At 39.3% G+C, this 19,215-nt stretch overlaps 1 protein-coding gene and 1 long non-coding RNA gene across 4 annotated transcripts in view; one reads left to right on the top strand and one right to left on the bottom strand.

The window, feature by feature from the left end:
• Positions 1-14,731, top strand: part of LOC310836646 (phosphatidylinositol-binding clathrin assembly protein-like) — a 55,606-nt gene extending 40,875 nt beyond the window's left edge. For 2 of the 3 annotated variants that reach the window (XM_083722268.1, XM_083722269.1), the window contains 4 exons: positions 2,471-2,591; positions 3,795-3,851; positions 5,001-5,108; positions 6,336-14,731. In XM_083722268.1, coding sequence (XP_083578394.1) covers positions 2,471-2,591; positions 3,795-3,851; positions 5,001-5,108; positions 6,336-6,350 — 301 coding nt within the window. In that variant the 3' untranslated portion in view covers positions 6,351-14,731. The remainder of the gene's footprint in view (positions 1-2,470; positions 2,592-3,794; positions 3,852-5,000; positions 5,109-6,335) is intronic. The other variant, XR_014560172.1, reaches the window with a different exon arrangement.
• Positions 13,964-18,093, bottom strand: LOC310836867. Its single transcript, XR_014560281.1, has 2 exons — positions 17,183-18,093; positions 13,964-16,264 (listed from the first exon to the last, which is right to left on the bottom strand). It is a non-coding gene; the product is annotated as an uncharacterized lncRNA (long non-coding RNA).
• Between the last annotated feature and the right edge of the window lie 1,122 nt (positions 18,094-19,215).

A 19,215-nucleotide genomic window follows, 5' to 3' on the forward strand; every position in this document is an offset into this window, starting at 1 on the left:
GATTCTTCCATGTTCATCTTTAAATAAAAATTTAGGTGACAGGCTCTCTTTTGCATATATCACCACCCCTCTCTTCTTTACTCTGTCCGAAGATATAAATTCTTGGCCAAGTCTTTTATTTATTAACACTTTTCTGTGGAGCCTAGTCACGTGTGTTTCTTGTAAGCAAATAATGTCCAATTGTTCTTTTTTTAATATATGAAAAATTTTCCTCCTTTTTTCCGGGATGTTACAGCCATTTATGTTCCAACTCAAAAGTTGCAGAGACATCCTGAATGAATCTGGTTATTTATCTGGGGGTGGTACCTTATTCGCTGGATCTTCAGGATCCAAGGGTGCAGGTTCCTCTGGTGTTTCAGGCCCTGAAGGTAGTCCAATTCCTTTTTGAAGTTCCTCTCCGTATGCAATCAGAAATTTATCTCTATCTTCCAATGTTCTGATTTTAACCTTCTTCCCTCTAAAAGTGAAAGATAATCCTTGGGGAAATTCCCACCTGAAGATAATTGAGTTGCTCCTTAGCAGTCTTGCCAGCTCCAAATAGTCAGATCTAAGGTCCAACAGTTGTTTAGGAATGTCCTTGTAAATTTCAATTCTTTTGTCCGAAATGTCCAGTGACTTTCCGTAGTGTAGGCCCAGAATCTTGTCCCTTTCCTCCTTTGACCTCAATATTATCAAGCAGTCTCTGGGCTTCTCTTTCTTTATAAGTCTTCCAAGCCTAAAAGCTGATACAATTTTAAAGTCCTTTTCCTCTAGTTTCCAATACTTGGAAAATTCCTTAGTCAAAAACTCAGCCAAGTTGCCTTCTTCCACTTCTGGTACTGACCTTATCCTTAAGTTATTCTCCCTATTCCGCAATTCTAACATAGAGAGATAGTTCTGGTGTTCCCCTACTTGTTTGCAGAGTGGCCTTACCTCTTGTTCTAATTTTCCAAGTTTTTGGCTGGTATCCTCAGCCAATTTCCGATTTTCACCTGTAGCCCCCTTCAATTCTCCAATTGCTTGTACATTCTGTGCTACTTGTCCAGTTAGTCTATTTAAACATTCTGTATTTTGGTCAATTTTATATGTTTGCTCATCCGCCTTTTTATCCAAAGATTCCACTCTCTTGTCCAAAGATTCCAATTTTTCAAAGATTTTCTCTAAAATAGAAGTACTTGCTCCTGAGGCCATATCTTCCAATTGTAATTCCTCAGTTTCACCCTCCCCTGCCCGTGGCAGAGAAGCAGTTTCTTCCTCAGAAGGCAGGGTAGGCACAGATGATCTACGTGTCTGTGAGGCTGCGGTTAAAGTTGTTAAAGTTGTTTGTCTTGCTCTTCCCCTCTTTCTTGCGCCACTCATTCCAAAGTTATCTCAAAGTCAAGGTCAAGCTGAGTTGTTCCCATGAGAAAGCAACGGCCCAGATGGTAACAGTCAAACAGGAGGCCGGGAAAAGGAAAGTAAAATAAAAGTCACTGCTGTAAGTCCCAAATCCTCTAGGGGGAGTTTAGAATATTTTTAGGGAAGAGATCAATTCCATAAAATTAATAAAGTCAAATTCAAAGTCCAGGAACCTTCAGTAAAAAGTTTTGGCAGAGTTAGTATTTAGTATTTAACAACCACAATGTTTCAGATGGTGCATACTGGTAATCCAAATGCTTCAAAATAACAAGTTCAAACTCCCTCAGATTGTTTCAAAGTTCAAATTCAAAGTATCCAAGTCTGCAAACTGACAGCTCAGTTACTCAGGCAGCTCCAGCACCTGGGTTTCTTGCTTAAGTTGTAATTCCAATAGAAGAAAGGTATCACCATGCAGCTAATAAGCATAAAGTCCAGCACTTAAAGTCCTTATTCCGCTTACTATAAAATTCAATGGGTGCTCAGATCAGTTAGGTTAAAAATTCTCTCTTTGCCTCCACTCCTCCAGCTCTTTGTTTGATGTTCAATGAGAGCGGAAGACGGACTTCCTGTTTTTCGTCACTCTGCTTTCAGCCAATTTCAAAGCTTTAAAGTCCCGAAGTTATATAGAGTCAATTTATTACTCACGGGTTGTTACTTTCCGAATCCAAAATTTTCTCAGGAAGAAAGGTCAGCGCTCACCGGCAGCAGCAGCGCGGCTTCGCTCCAATGGTTGCGAAACGACCCACAGCGCCGCTACCCCCTCCCCGTTCCGGAGCCCCTTACGGGGTTCCTTCCACGTTTCGGGGGTTGCTCCTGGCGCCCGCCGGGTCCCGAGGCCACAGGCTTTCGCTGCATGTGGGTTTTCGATGTGGGTCTCCGCTTCGCCGTAGCAGACGACCCGTTCTCACCGGAGCTCCCTCTCCGCTGTTAGCAGAGGGCAGCCATTGCCGTTCGCGCCGCCTCCGGAAGTCTGTGAGGTGTAATTATAGTGGCAGCTAAAAGAAATTAGTGATTAACAGAACAGTTCCATATATTGCAGTATCATTTCAGCTGTCCTCCATATGTAACTGCTCAGCTTTCAATTCGTTTTTAGATCTGATATGCAGTGGAATCAGCCTACAGAGAAGAAACTTACTGGTGGAACCAACTGGCAAGCGAAAACAAGCACCTCAACTACATGGAATACTGTCCCTATTCCTCCTGCTCCACAGATGGTAATACTTACAGTATTTTCAGCCTTTAAATTGTTTGTGTATTTGCCTTTCCCCTGTATTTCACAAAGCATTCTTGTCAAAATTTTGAGAGGAATTTACCAATAAGGCTTTGGCATGAAATTTTAGAATCCCAAGGGAGAGGATTTGGACATAAAATAAATTGGAGGTTACAGTGCATCTTGTATAACATGTAAATACTTTAGTACCTTCTAGATGTGATTCTCTGTATTTTTTAAAGTATTTTTGTGATAAAAATATTGGCCAGAATCCAAAGAACTACTTAATTGCACACTAGGGGCTGGTGCTACCCTAGTGGAATTGTTGCCTTGTTTTTCTCTGAGCACTTTACAGCCATCATAAACTGGCTTTGAGACTCCCCTTCAAGATGTTTATATTTTATTACTTTAAATGATTTTAATGTTGTAAGCTGCAGAAGGAAAATACTGTATTCTGAAGGTAGCTAATGTGTACTAAATTGAAATTAAAGGGCTTTGGAGAAGCAGCTGAAGAGAAACAGCCCTATAAACCCTGGTACATGTACACTTTTGGTCTCCAGCTCTTTGTGGATTGGTGTTTTATTTTTGATAGGATCCTGGCAGATATGGCAAAAATTCATAGCCTTGTATTCCAGCTCCCAGTAACAGGTGCTTGATGCCTTCTAACTTGTTTGTAGTAGCACAGATTGCAGCTTTACTGTTTCGGTGTGAATTGCTCTTATGTGTATAAATGGTAGCTCTTTCTTAGATATCTATTATGCTTCCTGGTTGCTTCAAATCTGGGCTGAAAAGCATGAATCAAATTAATGAAAATATTCTCCCTAGCTTTTCCTTCCTTATATGGAAAGAGAACTTTCTCTGTACAAAAGAGCAGTCAAATAATATAGCTGCCCCGTAATTTCATTCAGCCATTGCTTTAATTCTTTTTGAATGTACAGTTACATGGTGTGCGAGACTGAGGATAATTAACTTCATAACTAGCTTGTCTTGTTTCTAGCTAAAGTCATTCTAGTTTTGGTATCCTGCTACTCCCAATAATTTTCTGTCCCTCCTCCTTTTTGCTATGCTAGAATGGAGTACCTTATCTTGGATATGCGAGTTCCTATCCTGCAAAATAAGATGCATTTTATACAATTTCTTCAGTGTTAGCAGTGGAATTTGTAGCCAAATTTTATATGCAATCTCTCCCCCCCCCCCACTGTCAAAGGTACCTGCTCCAGTAACCTACCCACTGAATACACCTCAAGTGCCTGTGTATGGAATGGTAAGAATATTCACTCTTTATATTTATATAATACATTAAGAAGATGTTCTATTTTGAATGTCATACATCGTAATTTGCAGCAGTCTAATGAGCCTGAAATCTCAAGTACTAATTCTTTTGTTATTCTGTTGCATTGTAAAGTAGTTTGAAAAGCTTCTGCATGCTCAAGGGAAGTTACTGAAGTATTTTTTATCTAGCTTCCCAGTACTTACCAACATTTTAATCAAAGTGCGGTATAAAGTTTTTCCCCACTGCTTTACTTGGATGTCCTAAGAAATGTCTTTTATATTATCCCCACACCATGTTTTAAGATTTGCCAGTGTGGTCTTAACATCTTTTAATGGATGCAATTTTAGCATCCCCTTAGACCAAGACCTTTTCACTAGTTTGTCCCTCCCCAAGGAAGTTATCTTAGCCTCCTCATCTCTTTCTTGAAACAGACACAAATATTCTGTCTCCACCATGTTTTTTTAATGATGACCACAATAGCTTAGGTATGGAAATCTGAGGCTAAAACAGAATTTTAGTCATATTTTATGTAACTGATTCCATTCGTTTGGTGGTGTTTATTATTTGGTGCCCATTCATTTGGTGGTGTTTAAAAGTGCATTCAAGTTGTAACTTAATCCACCCCACCATTTATGTACAAATTCCAAAGAGGTGAAATACCTTGGCTGTATCTGAACTTCTGCATTTATAATTATGCTCATGTTGCTCTATGACAATTTATTATAGAAGCTGGCCATTACAGGTGGGTGGAATTAACCGGTCAACACACTTCTGAGGCATTTCAGTTCCTTGCAAGCAAATTCAGCCCTCCATCTCTCTCAGATTTCAGGCAGGGAAAATTATCTTCTCTGCCAGACTCATTGGAAAGCTGCTTCCCGTAAGAATAGATGTCACTGGGCTAGATGGATTAGTGGTCTGACTCTGTTGAAGACCACATGAAACCCTGTCTGAAGAGTGCAGAAACTGGCCGCTTCAGCAGTAGGAGTACTGTGTTCATGCATAAGTGGCTTCTGCAACTAGCCTCGAGAGCTTTGGCGCTAAGTTGCTGAAAGAGAACTAGAATTTGTTTAGCTTTCAAAATATATAGATAGAGCAACCATGTTCAAACTTTATACATTCCTGTTTCTGTCTGACATTTAGGTACCTGCTCAGATTGGAGCTACTCCTATTATGGCACCCCAGCCTATGATATATACCCAAACCAGCCTAAGGCCAACAAATCCTTTTGCACCTATCTCTGGAACACAGGTTAGTGTATTCCTTAGCATAAAGTTGAAACTCTTCATGATTTCTGTAGACTGTTAACAGCACGAGCTACTTTAAAATATTTATATACTGCCCCTGATTGGTCAAATCTGCTCCTTAGGCTGCAAAACATCATCACCATCACTATTTATATTCAACTATCTGTGAGTTTGAAAGGATACTGGTATGTTCTTTTACCGTCTCAGTTCCTAAAGTACTTGCCTCACAGCACTGAGACCCCCTCCTAATGAAAGTTAGGCAGGCTAAGACTTTCAGATAGAGCTTGATCAGCTCCACTAAAAGAGTTACAGAATGAATCAAATATACATTTATTTAAAATGTGTGTTTTTTTTTTATAAAAAAAGCAGTTATGGGCCCTTCAGCAATGGGTCTGTCAGCAACTGATTGTGCCTGGATGTTGCTAGCAGGAAACAAACCAGTTCTTGTTTCTTATTTTGTTTTTTTGTTGAAAACAGACAAAAAAAATGTTTGCCTAATTTGCAATTAAGATGTATTTTATTGTAGTTAGTAGAGTAGTTGGACTTTTATTGTGATGAACGTTCAAAAGTTAAGACTTGATACCTTGTAGTTCAACTTTAAGAAGCAGGGCTTCACCCAAGCCTCTGATTGATCAGCACAACATTTTAGAGATATTCCTGGGATATTATTAAGCAGATGGAAGGTGATCTGTGATTTTAATTTTTTACATGGTTTTAGTGTGTGTATGTGGGACGCGGGTGACGCTGTGGGTTAAACCACTGAGCCTCTTGGGCTTGCCAATCAGAAGGTCAGTGGTTTGAACCCCCACAACGGGGTGAGCTCCCTTTTCTTGGTCCCTGCTCCTGCCAACCTAGCTGTTCGAAAGCACGTCAAAGTGCAAGTAGATAAATAGGTACCGCTTCGGCGGGAAGGTAAATGGCGTTTCCGTGCGCTGCTCTGGTTCGCCAGAAGCGGCTTAGTCATGCTGGCCACATGACCCGGAAGCTGTACACCGGCTCCCTCTGCCAATAAAGCGAGATGAGCGCTGCAAACCCAGAGTCGGTCACGACTGGACCTAATGGTCAGGGGTCCCTTTACCTTTACTAGTGTGTGTATGTACAAAATAATTGTTGTGCACCAGAATTTTGTTTTAAAAAATATATGAAAAAGCAGTTTACAAGTATTTTGTGAATAAAAATATGTAACCTTAATGACTTTTATTCAGCTTGTTTTTCTTTATATATGTTGCAGATACAATTTATGTAGACCCGCCAAAGCAGCAAGACACTTTGACAACCAAATATTGGTAGAAAGAAGACAGAACTTTTGAACTGCGGTCCTCACTAGGGCACATACCTGCTTCCCATACAATATCAATTACTTTGAATTGCTGTGCTTTAGAGATTATTGTTATAACAGTCACTATGGTATGAAATCATGTTTGGTTTTGGATAGCATAAGACTGTTTTCAGTGGAAAGTTGAAGTATTCTGAAGCTGAAGGTCAGCAAAATATGTAAGGAGAATCCTGACTTTCCCTTTTTAAATAAGAGCTTACTCGGAAACTCTTTGCAGCATTTCCATGCAACAGCTAGCCTCTAGTAAGCTAGTGGAGGGTATAATTATTCTATTTATTTTCTCCCAGAATTCTGTGGCCGTTGTTACCATGGCACCACATAATGAAGTTGAGCAATAAACCTTTCAGATACTCTTAAGCAGTACCTGATACAATAAGACTCTGAGAAGAATCTTGCATTATCAGAAATGCCAATATTGACTGCTTTTTCTCATGCTAGACTAGCTTCTTCTAATTCACAAATTTTGTACTGTGAGTTTTAAATGCTGTGAATCAACTTTTAACTAAATGTAGGCCATTAACAGAAAACTATAGTCAATTGGCATTTCAGCAGAGCGTTGCCTTGCCAAGTGATAGAGCTATGCTTTGGCAGAGACTGGGGCACCTGACCTATTCTGAAGAAAATAGTATGTTACAAAGTAGAGTGTGTAAAAGTCCTGGCATGGATGGCAATAGCTGCACTTCCTTATGCAGCCTCTTATATACAGATAGCAGCATCATTTCATACTTTAGCTAGAGTTGCCTTCATGTCCCAGAAAAAAGTCTGCAGGTGGCCAGCAGCAGTGAGTCTGGGAAGCTTTTTGCCCTTAATTTAAGATGTAGGGCACCAGCATTTTCTTAGTCATTCATCATTTACAGTGCTGCACTTTAAAAACTGGAAAATTGTGTTCCTGAGCTCCTCTATCCCTCTATAGCTTGCGACCCATGTTGTGGATAAAGGAGCAAAATAAAATTTTAAAAGGGCCAGTCACTACATAAAACAAACTTTTTTTGGGGGGGAGGGAGTGTAAATATTTGTAAACCCTGAAATACAAAAAAAATCTAGTGCTGCATAATCTTTTCTTCTTCTTTGTAACACATTCAAAATGCAGATATTGTACTGCTTTAAGACATTTAGCTCAAATTTCTTTTGTATTGAAAAGTTCAGACCATTATCCTTCAAGATACTTAAGATATTATTGCAGTGTAGGAGAATGTAAGATGGTCCGTGATTTTCAAACACAATGCCCCAAAATAATGAAAGGATTACCTTAAACATTATTTTTAAATTTGTCAGATGGAGTCCAGGACATACCTATGAGGGGAGATGGGAAGCAAAAAATGATGATTATTTATTTTTTAAAAGAACATTTTAACTGAAGAAAGCGTGCAAACTGGTTCTTTCCTTTCTATCACTGCTGTGATGATTTTCTTGTCTTGAGCTCATTGCGGTAGCAATAACAGCAAAAAGCCTCTCTCTTAAATGTCAATGTGGCTTTCTTTCATTAAGCTTGCCCCTTTTTATCATTTAAAACTTTTTGCAGCACTTGAGCTTGATCTTCCAAGTGTTTTTGCCAAGTTATTGGCCCTTGATCCGTGGGAAGGGATTTGCAGAAACAAAAAGTACTTTTGTGGCTCAGGCTGTGTCAAATTCTAGAAAACCAGTCTTTTCCCTGTAAGTGTCTTTTGTGTTTGTTAATATTGTGCCAAGAATGTAAATATATATATATATGCTTGCTTCAAGAAAGATATACTTGTTTTGTCAAACTAAACATGATTTTTTAAAAAAATCAAATCGTTTTTTTACATATGTGTTTGCAATTTGTAACCACTAACTTTGTATGGATTAAATGTTGCAAGTTGGAAAAAACGTTTCAGACCAAATCTTGGACATGTACTGGCAAAGACATAAACTGGATGCATGTACAGTAATTAAATGTGGAAAGTGAATTTTCAAGGGCTTTGGGCTTTAATGTTCTCTCCTGGTTTTCCAAAACCAATATTTATTGTAGCCCTATACAAGCTGGAGCAGCTTACTTAAAGGCCTTGTTTTAGTTGATATTCTAGTGAGTTAATTCAAATGATCCTCATTTAGGATTTTAAATCATGCTTCTAACCAATTTTCTGTCTTTTAATCCAGTTTGGATCAGTACATGTATTTAAATTACACAGATTTTATAATAACTAGCTAAAATGTTTGATCTCAGAGGCTGTGACCATGTAAAGTTTGGGGTTGTAAAATAGGCAGCAACCTTTTTTATCCCCCAGATATTATTTTCTAATAATTCAGTTCAACTGTGCTTAATTTATTGCATTTACTGGCTGCAGTCTTACAGCAGGGAACTTCATGCAATACCCACCTCCTCAGAGAGAGGGCAGCTTCAACTCTCCAAATGAATGGGTTTATGTATGTCGTTTATGTGCTTTCTACAACATTATACAGTAATCATTGATGTATCCATTAAAATCAGATTCAAAGCATAATAATAGTCACAATAGTCCCATGGTAGCATAAGCCCCCAATACTTACACATTCTTGCTTCTATTCATATGCAATTTAATTCATTAAGGAAGACTGGATTTTGTAATTTCTCTTTTCGTATCTAACTTGCCAGCTCAGTGACCTGAACTCAAAATGTTACTGAGTATGTGCATCTTCTCATGCTTGCAATCTTTGTAAGCAGTGTGATACTTGCACAACCTAATTTAACCTTTTCCCTACAACAAATGTGTGGGGATTCCCCCATGCTCATACATGAAGGTAACCTGTAAACCCTAGTAACGGCATTACTCTTAACCTGTAATGATTATTTGAGGAATTCTTTTTAAGAATTGTTGCCCACTATACTGGTGTAATTTTTGTGAGATTCAGTTTTACATTCTGTCTCCAATAACCCTAAACTTGGAGGTTGTGCTTTTATAATAAATGAGCTTTCTAGACAATAAGTGATTATCTATTTGTTCAATAAACCAATGGCATCTTGTCCAAAAAAGTAAATAAATGTCAGTAGCTGTATTTTGGCTGTCAATATTAGTACTGAACCTTTGTAGGTAATAGTCTGTAGTTCTTTAACTTATATATAAAAACCTCCCTCCTTATCAGATCTTTAATGTGCAATTGGTGGGGTGGTTCTTGAGTATGATTAGAGTGCTGTCTTTGCTTCATATTTAGGTTGCCGCAATTGAGAACAGTGGCAAGGTGTGAGATCAAAATTAATTGGGGGAAGAGCAGAATACAGCCATGGCTAGTTCAGTGGTGGAGGAAGCCTTTCAGGCATGTGGGGTGGAGTGAACTGCCCATAGCGGTGGGGCAAACTGCTCATAGGGGTGGGACGCTCGGCGCTCATAGGGACAGAACGGGGTGCTCAGCGTCCCATGCCATCCCCATGGGCACTGCAACGCGCTGCGTCCCTGTGGGCACTGCCGCGCACCCTGTGCCATTCCTGTGGGCACCAAGCGCCATGGGGCGCGCAGTGCCCATAGGGACAAGACCGCGCCCTTAGGGATGAAACAGGGTGTGTGGTGCCCATAGGGACAGGGCGCACACCGGGGCCTCAGCCACCCTACAGCTGGGGGGGAGGCAGGCGGACAGCGCAGAGCGTGCGGGCGCTGAGATGCCTGGCTTGTGCGTGCTGCAAGCCCCGCGGTGACGAGTGCCACCCGCCATTTTGTCACCCCATGTCAGGGTGGCACCCAGGGCAGCCCGCCCCCTCCCCCTCCCCTTTGTACCTGGGCTAGTCATCCCTGCAGCCACACTGGGTCTTTAGGGAATTGTCTGTCCTTATGGAAAACCAAAATAACAGTTTGGTCACAACAGCTAGCACCACTTTCTGTGCCAAATCTGGAGAATTAGAACTCTCCTATCTCTGTGGAGGTGGGTTTATCACTCTTCCTTGCTGAAAGATTGCAGGGCATCTTTTTTTTTATAGCTGACCCTAGCAGTTAGATGGTGGTCACTGTTAACATTATTGAAACTGCATTTGGGGTTGCTGTGGCCAGAATTACACTTTTATTTGTCTTGCCAGAAATGCTAAAAGTACAGGTAGCTGTACTATTTTCAACTTCCAGTTGGCGAAAGGTTGTTTACAGTGGTATTAGTGGTGTTTATAATTGAACTGTCTGAATAATGTTAGATTATATGTATTTAAAGGTTTTTAAAAGCCAATAAGATGTCCATCATACATACTTGACATTTGCTGCTTCCCTATTAGATATATTAGCAGGCTAAAGCTAACTATAAAAATAGCAACTCAACTAAACTCAGGACAGGATTGCACTGCATATGACATCGTTGTGTAAATTTATTATGAGAGTAAGATACTGAGCAACCTACTGCCTTCTCAAAGATACTGACTTTAGAGAATAACTCCTGCCTTATGAATATATTGGTATCATTTCTATTATTCATTATTTTAGGGCAACCTTCCCATGCTGATGGGGCTGATGGTTGTTGTAGTCCAAAACATCTGGAGGGCGCCAAGCTGTGGAAGGTTGCCATAGTGTTTTGGCCATTAACGGGTTGACTGCAAATATGTGTTTGTGGTCCTGAAATATTTGCAGGTGAAGCAATGTGGTGGTGGTCTTGTCACAAGATTATCCTTAAGGCAGTGCTATCCTTAAAGCAGTGCTTACAAGGCTGCCATTTTAAAAGCTACAAAACCAAGGCAGATTTATTTCATCTGTTTTTGTTCCATTGCTTCCATTGTATTTAGGGTCACAGCCTAAATCTTAAGATTGGTGTGTCCTGGCTTTAGTTGTGTTTGATACTTTTATAGTTTGATAATTAGACTGGTAGGTCAGGGTTGTAATTCCCGCAGGTATTCAGAGAAAAATGCATGAAGCTGAGGAGAAAGAAATATACACACTCCCCCCCCCCCCACACATGGATTTCTGTGTCAACACCATTTTCTGCATTTCCCATATTCAACTCTGATTAGAGATTTATTTTTGCTTTAAAAAATACATATAGGTTATTAAAATGGCAAGAATTCTGTCTTAAAAGCTTTGGGAAGCATAGACAGTTCGATTATAATATTATGATTTCGTACATTCTTAAAACAGGATGAGAGTGATGGCAGTTTCATCATGTGGCTTCTAGGAGAGTGTGTGAGAATCTGAAGGGTGATAGGTGCCCTTGTACAGAGAGTGCTCTCTCTAAGGGTCGGATTAGACATGATGATAGTGGCTGTACTTTTTTTGTTCACGTCTCTGCCTCGTTTTCATATAGAATGGAAGGTGGCGTCTGAGCTTAATATTAGAAAGCATGGACAGGCATGGAAACCAGAGCCCGTTCCCTCCCGTAGTCCATTGCCCACATGTGCCCCTCCAGCTCTGCTTCTACACTGGAAATGAAATGAGCTGGGAGTAAATAATGGGCAATGAGCCCCATGTAGTTATGCCATGGACTGGGAAGAGTCAGTCCCCTTTATTGTTGCAAACCTGTTGCAGTTAAAGCCAGCCTCCACCTTACCCCACTTTATATGAGACCCAGGAATAAATAAACATGGCTGCTATGGTCACATTGGTTGGCCATAAGAATAGAAATGTGATATTAATGGGTAATATTGTCATACTTGAAAATGTCTCTTCTAAAGCTGTTGCTCCTTTTCCTAGATATACATTCATTTTTTAAAAATGTAATAAAGACATTTTCAGTCTCTGATAAGAATGTGTAGAGCTTAAAAAGAAAGCAAGTATACTTTTTGGGTTTTTTTTTTGTAAAATGTTGTCTTTGACTTTAAAATTAAATACAGGGTGTACCTGGATCTGTTTGGGGTTTATTGATGTGTGGTAAGGGTGGAATCCAATTTTAGAGTAGAATGCACTGTGGATCAGTGCTTTTATTTGTACATAAAAGGGAAAACTTCTTTTCTTTTTAAGTAGCCTGCATTTTGAGAATAATATTGACATGCGCTGTGTACCAGTCATTTATTTCCATTTTAAAGATTATATTTTTGAGTAATGGGGAACTGTACGTGCTATCTCTACAGTTTCTAGAAATTACTTAGAAATGTTGCTTTTGAATATGTAATTTGACTTCTTGGCTGTCCCATGTACTGCTTTAGTATGTATTGTGTACCTCATACCCCCAGCTTTCTGATAGCATTTATTTTAAAATATTGTAATAACCAATGCAGTCTTTATTCTTCTTCTCCCCCTACCCTACCAGTTTGGTAAATAATTTGATGCAATTGTATTCCTTTATAAAATACTTGGCTGGAATTTTCTTGAAATATTGGAAGCAGGGGGGAAAGGTGTTAAATGTGTATGTTGTTCTGGGTTTGGTTTTCTAATTGATCATTTCAATTCATTGTTCCCAATATTCTCTTCCTTGCCCCACCCCAATGCAATAGGTATGTGCCTTTATATATATATATTAATTTGACAGGTGCTTCCTGTTTGCAGGATGACTCTTTAAAATTCTTGTATAATTTTTGTCACAGCAGGGCAGTATTGATAATCCATATATTTGTATTTCAAATATGATTTAAATTGCATATTGTATCTGATATAGAAAATGTATTTGGGGTTTTTTTTCTGTAGTATTTGATCATTTTCTATTCTGTAGGTAGAACAAGCAAGGAAAACCTCGTTGTTGGAGAAGGTTGGAAGTTTAGTTGGGTTTTCAAGCAGGTTTTAGGTCCCATGTGCTCACTAAACAACATGCAGCGTTGGTTCCAGATAGTTAGTAGCACATAGCTCCCATTGTAATTAATGGGACAAGTTAGTAGTAACTTGATTACTGCCTTAGTCTGATATAACTGCCTTAGTCTGGGATCAACCTATGGTGTTGAGTTTGTTGAACAATCCTCCTTGCAATCAAGAGCATATGCCACTAACTCCATTAACTATTTCCTTCACAGAACAAATAGCAGATTGGGGGTGAGTGGGTGTCAAGATTACTAGAGTGTAGGGGAAAGGCTTAAACCCTGCTTCTTGCATATTATAACCCAGACACCTGATTCTCACTATTTCCTCTCTTTTCCTTATTAAGACACATGAAATCGGGTTACTCATTTCTTGCACTGTCTAACATGGTCCCAAGAGGTCAGTTGAAGGGAAGGAGCTGCTTAGTGAGTCTTACGGTCTTTGCAGTTCGGAAAGCAACTTACATCAATAGTGCTAGTGCAGGCAAGGAGAGTCTCAGCAAACATGGGAAGTTCATGACACACTAGTGTCATTTACCAGCTATTGGTGGAAGCAACAGGAAAAAAGTTTCTGAGACAAAGCATTTGATTGTCACTGTGGTATTTTCCCCTGTGAGTCAGTTTTTAAAAGTCTACTACACCTTATTCTCTGAGAAATGGTATTGGTGAGCATTATGAGCCGAATCCTTAATTCAGTGACCTCTTTGCTTCATCCGTCTCTTATCACAGCTAGGCAGCAGGAACCACAGCTTAAAGGCTAGATGTGAAGCTGTGGTTCCTGTTGCCTGGCTATGATAGAGACAGACTATATTCAGAAAAATAATGTTGAATGCAGCTGCAGAGTTGACTTCTTATATTAGAAAAAGAGGAAGTCGTCTTGTGAATTTTTGTTTTGTTTTGAGAACAGATTATAGTAATACCTGCCACATTAATTGAATGACAAACAACAAAATGTTTGAATGCTGCATGAATATCTAGCAACCCAAATTTTGTTTAGCTAATAAAATACAAGTTTATAGCCATTTGCACCTGCAGGAAATTTCTTTTAATGTACCATTATGATTCTGTTGTGGTGAAGGCCACTAAACACCAAAATGATTCTAGACTTCAGTTTATCAAAGCAGATTCAATAATTTCCCCTCAACTGATATAACAAATAGCATATTTAATTATCTGTAAAAGAATTACAAACACAAGTACAATTAAAAATTGCAGGTTGTGCAAGCATTGGTAAGACATTACTGAATAAATGCATTTAGCAATTTATTTTGAAAACAGGGTTTCTGCAAATGTTCTCATATTTTGTATTTCAAACGTTTCTCAGTTTATTTCATATTTGAAATATAGCTTAATGGAGTGTATTGTGTTTTTTATTTAAACTACTCAAAAATGTATTTTGCCCAGCTCTGCTTGTTCTTACTTAGATTGATTTTGATATGCTTTCCCTTTACAAAGTTGCAGTGTGAGAACATGGTGCATCTAGCCATCAAAAAAAGTAAATAAATTCCTGCCTCTTCTCCCCACCCCCAGCACTTACTTTGCTGAAGCACAGGGCTTGCTATGTTAACATTTTAATGATCCTTGACAGTATGTAAAACAGGAGGTGGTTGAGAGTCCTCCATTTTGTTAATGAAACAGGTTTTGGAAAATAAACTGGCACAAAGTGTCTTGGGTGTGTGTTTTCATATCTTTTTTTAAAGCAGTGTTTCATTTCAGCCTATGGTGCGGGTCAACCAGCAACACTTAAAAGCATTTATTGCTTTATTTGATGCCATTGACACTGGGTGTTTAAGGATGATCAGCTATGGCTAATGAACCAAAGGACTTTTCCAAAAGGGATACACTTTTTCATTAATGGTTCAGGTAGCCATGTCAAACCAGTAGAATAATATGTTCCCCAAAATCAGTAGATTTAATCCTCTTGAGTAGGACCAGCTAAGAAGCTACCAAGAAGTGAATGGGCTGAAAGTCTGTGTGACCTTTCAGTTGAACCTATCAAATCTATTATTGTACTGTCACTTTTGGAATTAAGTATTTGTGTCAATGTTTATGGTTGGCGATTCTGGTAAATTACTTACATTTTTCTTCAACTTAAGAACTGTATTACCCTTTTAATTATTATTTATATAGCTCCACCAGTGACTAGTGTCTTACAGATCACAATAGGACAGGTCCCTGACCCAATCCAAAATTTGTTACAGCAGAAATAGCATAGGCAGTAAAAAAGGATGCACTACATGGTTGTTTCAGGTATATCTGCATATTTACAGGCTGTTACAGAATGACATGAAAGCTAGGAAGTTGTCTTCAAGTTTTGCATACATATAATGAACCTAGCTATCAAAAACCAAAGTACATCATCTCTCAATGCAAGCAGGTGAGTGTACACACCTTCCCCACCACATTGCCTAACTTCTTATTTTCTTGGCCTATAACACCTTGGTCGTGTATTCTAATTTTATGTTAAAGTAAAATTTAGAGCTTATACCTGCATTGTTTGCCTTGGAACCAACTGGAAATTTGTACTATATTAGAGTTGCTTTCTAAGTTTAGCTTTGTCTACTGGAAGCTATTCCCATATACAAAATACATTCATTCTCATACCACATATCCATATATGAAATGAGGACCTAGGCAGAAAAATGCATATAAACAAAGACCTAGGGTTTTAACTATCTCATCACTCATTTATTTTGCCATTAAAAGCCTCAAATTATGCCCCATTCATAATTGCATTCCTACTGGAATCGGTTTCACAGTACAGAAACTATTTTTATTGTGTTTGTGTGTAGCCCAACAACATAGTTCTCTGGGCAACTTAACAATAAATGTCAAAAAACAATTGAAATAGTACTCTCATTTTGACTCAAGAAAATCACCATTTTATAGTTCAAATCAGGAAAAATAAATACATTAAATGGACAAAAGTACAAAGATTCACAAAACGTTTAGGGGTATGTGTACCCCTGCGTATCCCCAGAAAAAAAGCTCTCTGTGTGTGTAATATGCCCAGATTACCTAGGGCTTTTAGATAATTTAGGCTATTGGAAAGATCTTCACCTGTATCTGAAAAGACCACAGTGATGGTGCGAAGTAAATCTCTCTGTAAAGGCTAGTTCATAACTAGGGTGCTGTCACTGCTGAAAATGCCATCTCTCACTTCACTTGGTTTCGTGAAACACCCAAAGCAGGGCCCAAGCTATGAAGTTAGTAGTATGTATTAGCATCAATGATATGGTAAGCAAATTGTGTACATCAAATGTATATAGACTTGAAATTCCTATGGAACAAGAATGGATGTGTGAGAGAGGAGAGGTAGCCAGCTTGCAAACCACATATGTGGGTGGGTAGCTGGTTATGAATAAAAAAAAAATCCTTCCAGTAGCACCTTAAAGACCAACTAAGTCAGTTCTTGGTATGAGCTTTCGTGTGCATGCACACTTCTTCAGATACCACGAAAGCTCATACCAAGAACTGACTTAGTTGGTCTTTAAGGTGCTACTGGAAGGAATTTTTGTTTTGTTTTGACTATGGCAGACCAACACAGCTACCTATCTGTAACTGGTTATGAATAGTACATGTTCTTGAACATGATACAATCCCCATCTTCTACTTCCTCCTTGTCTTATTTATTTAGTCAGTATACTGCCTTTCATCCAAAGGTCACAGGGCGGTTCACAACATAAAAATACAAAATTAGAATTCAAAATACATAATACATGAAAAACAAACCAATAGCCCCCCCAAAAAAAACATTTAAAAAGCCATGGTTGAAGAGAAAATACCTACGGTAGTTGAGATATACGTTCCTGGCATCTAAAGATATGTAATGAAGGTGCCAGGTGATACTCTGTATAAAGAGCATTCACAAATGGGGAGCAAATTGCCTTGGCATGGATGCTGAAGTTGTCCAGAAACAGCAGTCTGGGAGTTCTCAATGCCAGCTCTGAGCTCGGGCGAGGAGACTGCTGGGCATTGAGGTGCTAAAAAGAGGAAGTGGACTCTGGTGCAAACTCTGGCTGATCTTAGCAGGGCTGGTTCTAGATTTGAGGGAGGCCCTCAATGAAATAATCTCATGGCCCTAATTCCATGTTCATGAGAGCTCTGGCAGTCTTGCATCAGAGTAGCAGGGCCCTTATCAGTCCTGGGCAGCTGGGGCTGGGAGACATATTCTCACAGTGGCCCAGAGTATTCCAAGAGGACATCATAAACAATAGAGTTGAGTGCAAGAGTTCTATGAGCATCACTCAGGTGGTCCACAGCATGGCTGTGAAGAACAGTGGGTGCAGCAGCTGCTCATTCTGAGAACCCAGCAATCCTCTGGCAAGGGAAGGGGACTTGAAAGAAATGAAGAGGATTAGGATCTTAAGCAAGAGGAAGTGATTTAAAAGGAGTGGGGAGGATTAAGAATACAGAAGAGCAGGAGGGAGAGATTTAAAAGGAGTGGAGAAGATTAGGAACCAGGAAAACAAGTGAAAGGAAGGAAACATATCAAAATAGAAGCAATAAAATTAAAATTAAAACGCATATGGCATCTAACACAAATGTGTTACAATTGCTGCAATGGGCAGAAAAACTATTTTAAGTGGTCCACCAACACAGCAATTTTCAAGTTTGGGAATCACTGATACAGGGCTATTTTACATACTGTATAAGCTTTTGTTGGCCAGAGACCACTCTCTGAGTCTCTGAGGAGTCTTCAGACCAATGCTCCATCTAAGCCTGGAGTTGGCAGTGGCTTATGATCTCAGGCTAAGGTTTGCTTGCTGGAATTTGTATAATATGTCACTAAACCACCTAACAACCGTGTATCACAATGTTTGATACTATTTTTCCTTTCATTTATATAGTAAATAATGTAGAATGAGACAACTGATATTATTATTTATTGAATTTATATACAGTGGTACCTCGGGTTAAGTACTTAATTCATTCCAGAGGTCTGTTCTTAACCTGAAACTGTTCTTAACCTGAAGCACCACTTTAGCTAATGGGGCCTCCCGCTGCTGCCACACCGCCACCGCACGATTTCTGTTATCATCCTGAAATAGGTACTATTTCTGGGTTAGCGGAGTCTGTAACCTGAAGCTATGTAATCTGAAGCTTATGTAATCCGAGGTACCACTGTACAGTTCTATACCCAGCGGTCTCAGGGCAGTTCACAGAATAAAATCAAAATATAAACCACAAAATACAATCAAAATAAAAACAACAACCCAATAACCTCCCCAACCCATATTTTAAAAGGGCATAGGATGTCATATGATAACACATGATAAAAAGTAACTAAGTAACTTCAATGTAACAAAAGGGGACACATGATAAAGAGTTGAACAAGGCATAGGCAAATTCTGCCCTGTAGATGTTTTGGGACTACAGTACAATTCCCATCATCCCTGACCACCTGTCCTGTTAGCTAGGGATGATGGGAGTTGTAGTGTGTAATGGTTAAGAGTGGTAGTCTTGTAATCTGGTAAACTGGGTTCACGTCTCCACTCCTCCACATGCAGCTGCTGGGTGACCTTGGGCCAGTCACACTTCTCTGAAGTCTCTCAGCCCCACTCACCTCACAGAGTGTTTGTTGTGGGGGAGGAAGGGAAAGGAGAATGTTAGCCGCTTTGAGACTCCCTAGGGTAGTGATAAAGCGGGACATCAAATCCAAATTCTTCTTCTTCTTCTATGCCTGAGTTAAATGCATAGCAGAGGATTAAGAATAAGAAGCCTTAGGTTGAAACTCCATATGCACTTACCTGAACCTAAGTCCCATTGAACTCAATCAAACTTACTTCTGACTAGACATATCTATTAAAAATAGAGTTGAGATCTGTTTATCAAAATGCTCCCCCTCTTGTAGCTTGTATTTGCTATTTTTACATTTATAGTTTAATATAAATTTTAATATAGTTTAATATAAATTTTCAGAGTCACCTGAAAAGCTGTATAAAAATATATTCTACATCTATGTTTAAAAGGGAAGGGCCATGGTTCAGTGGTAGAGCACCAGGTTCTCAGGTTCAAATCATGGCATCTCCAGGCAGGGCTAGCAATGTCACCAGCTAGAAACTTGGAGAGCTGCTGCCAGTCAGTGTGGACAGCATAGCTGTCAACCTTCCCTTTTTTGGTGGGAAATTCCCTTATTCCAGCACCGTT

This window comes from Podarcis gaigeae, assembly GCF_964106915.1.
Source record: "Podarcis gaigeae genome assembly, chromosome: Z".
Taxonomy (NCBI): Eukaryota; Metazoa; Chordata; class Lepidosauria; order Squamata; family Lacertidae; genus Podarcis; species Podarcis gaigeae.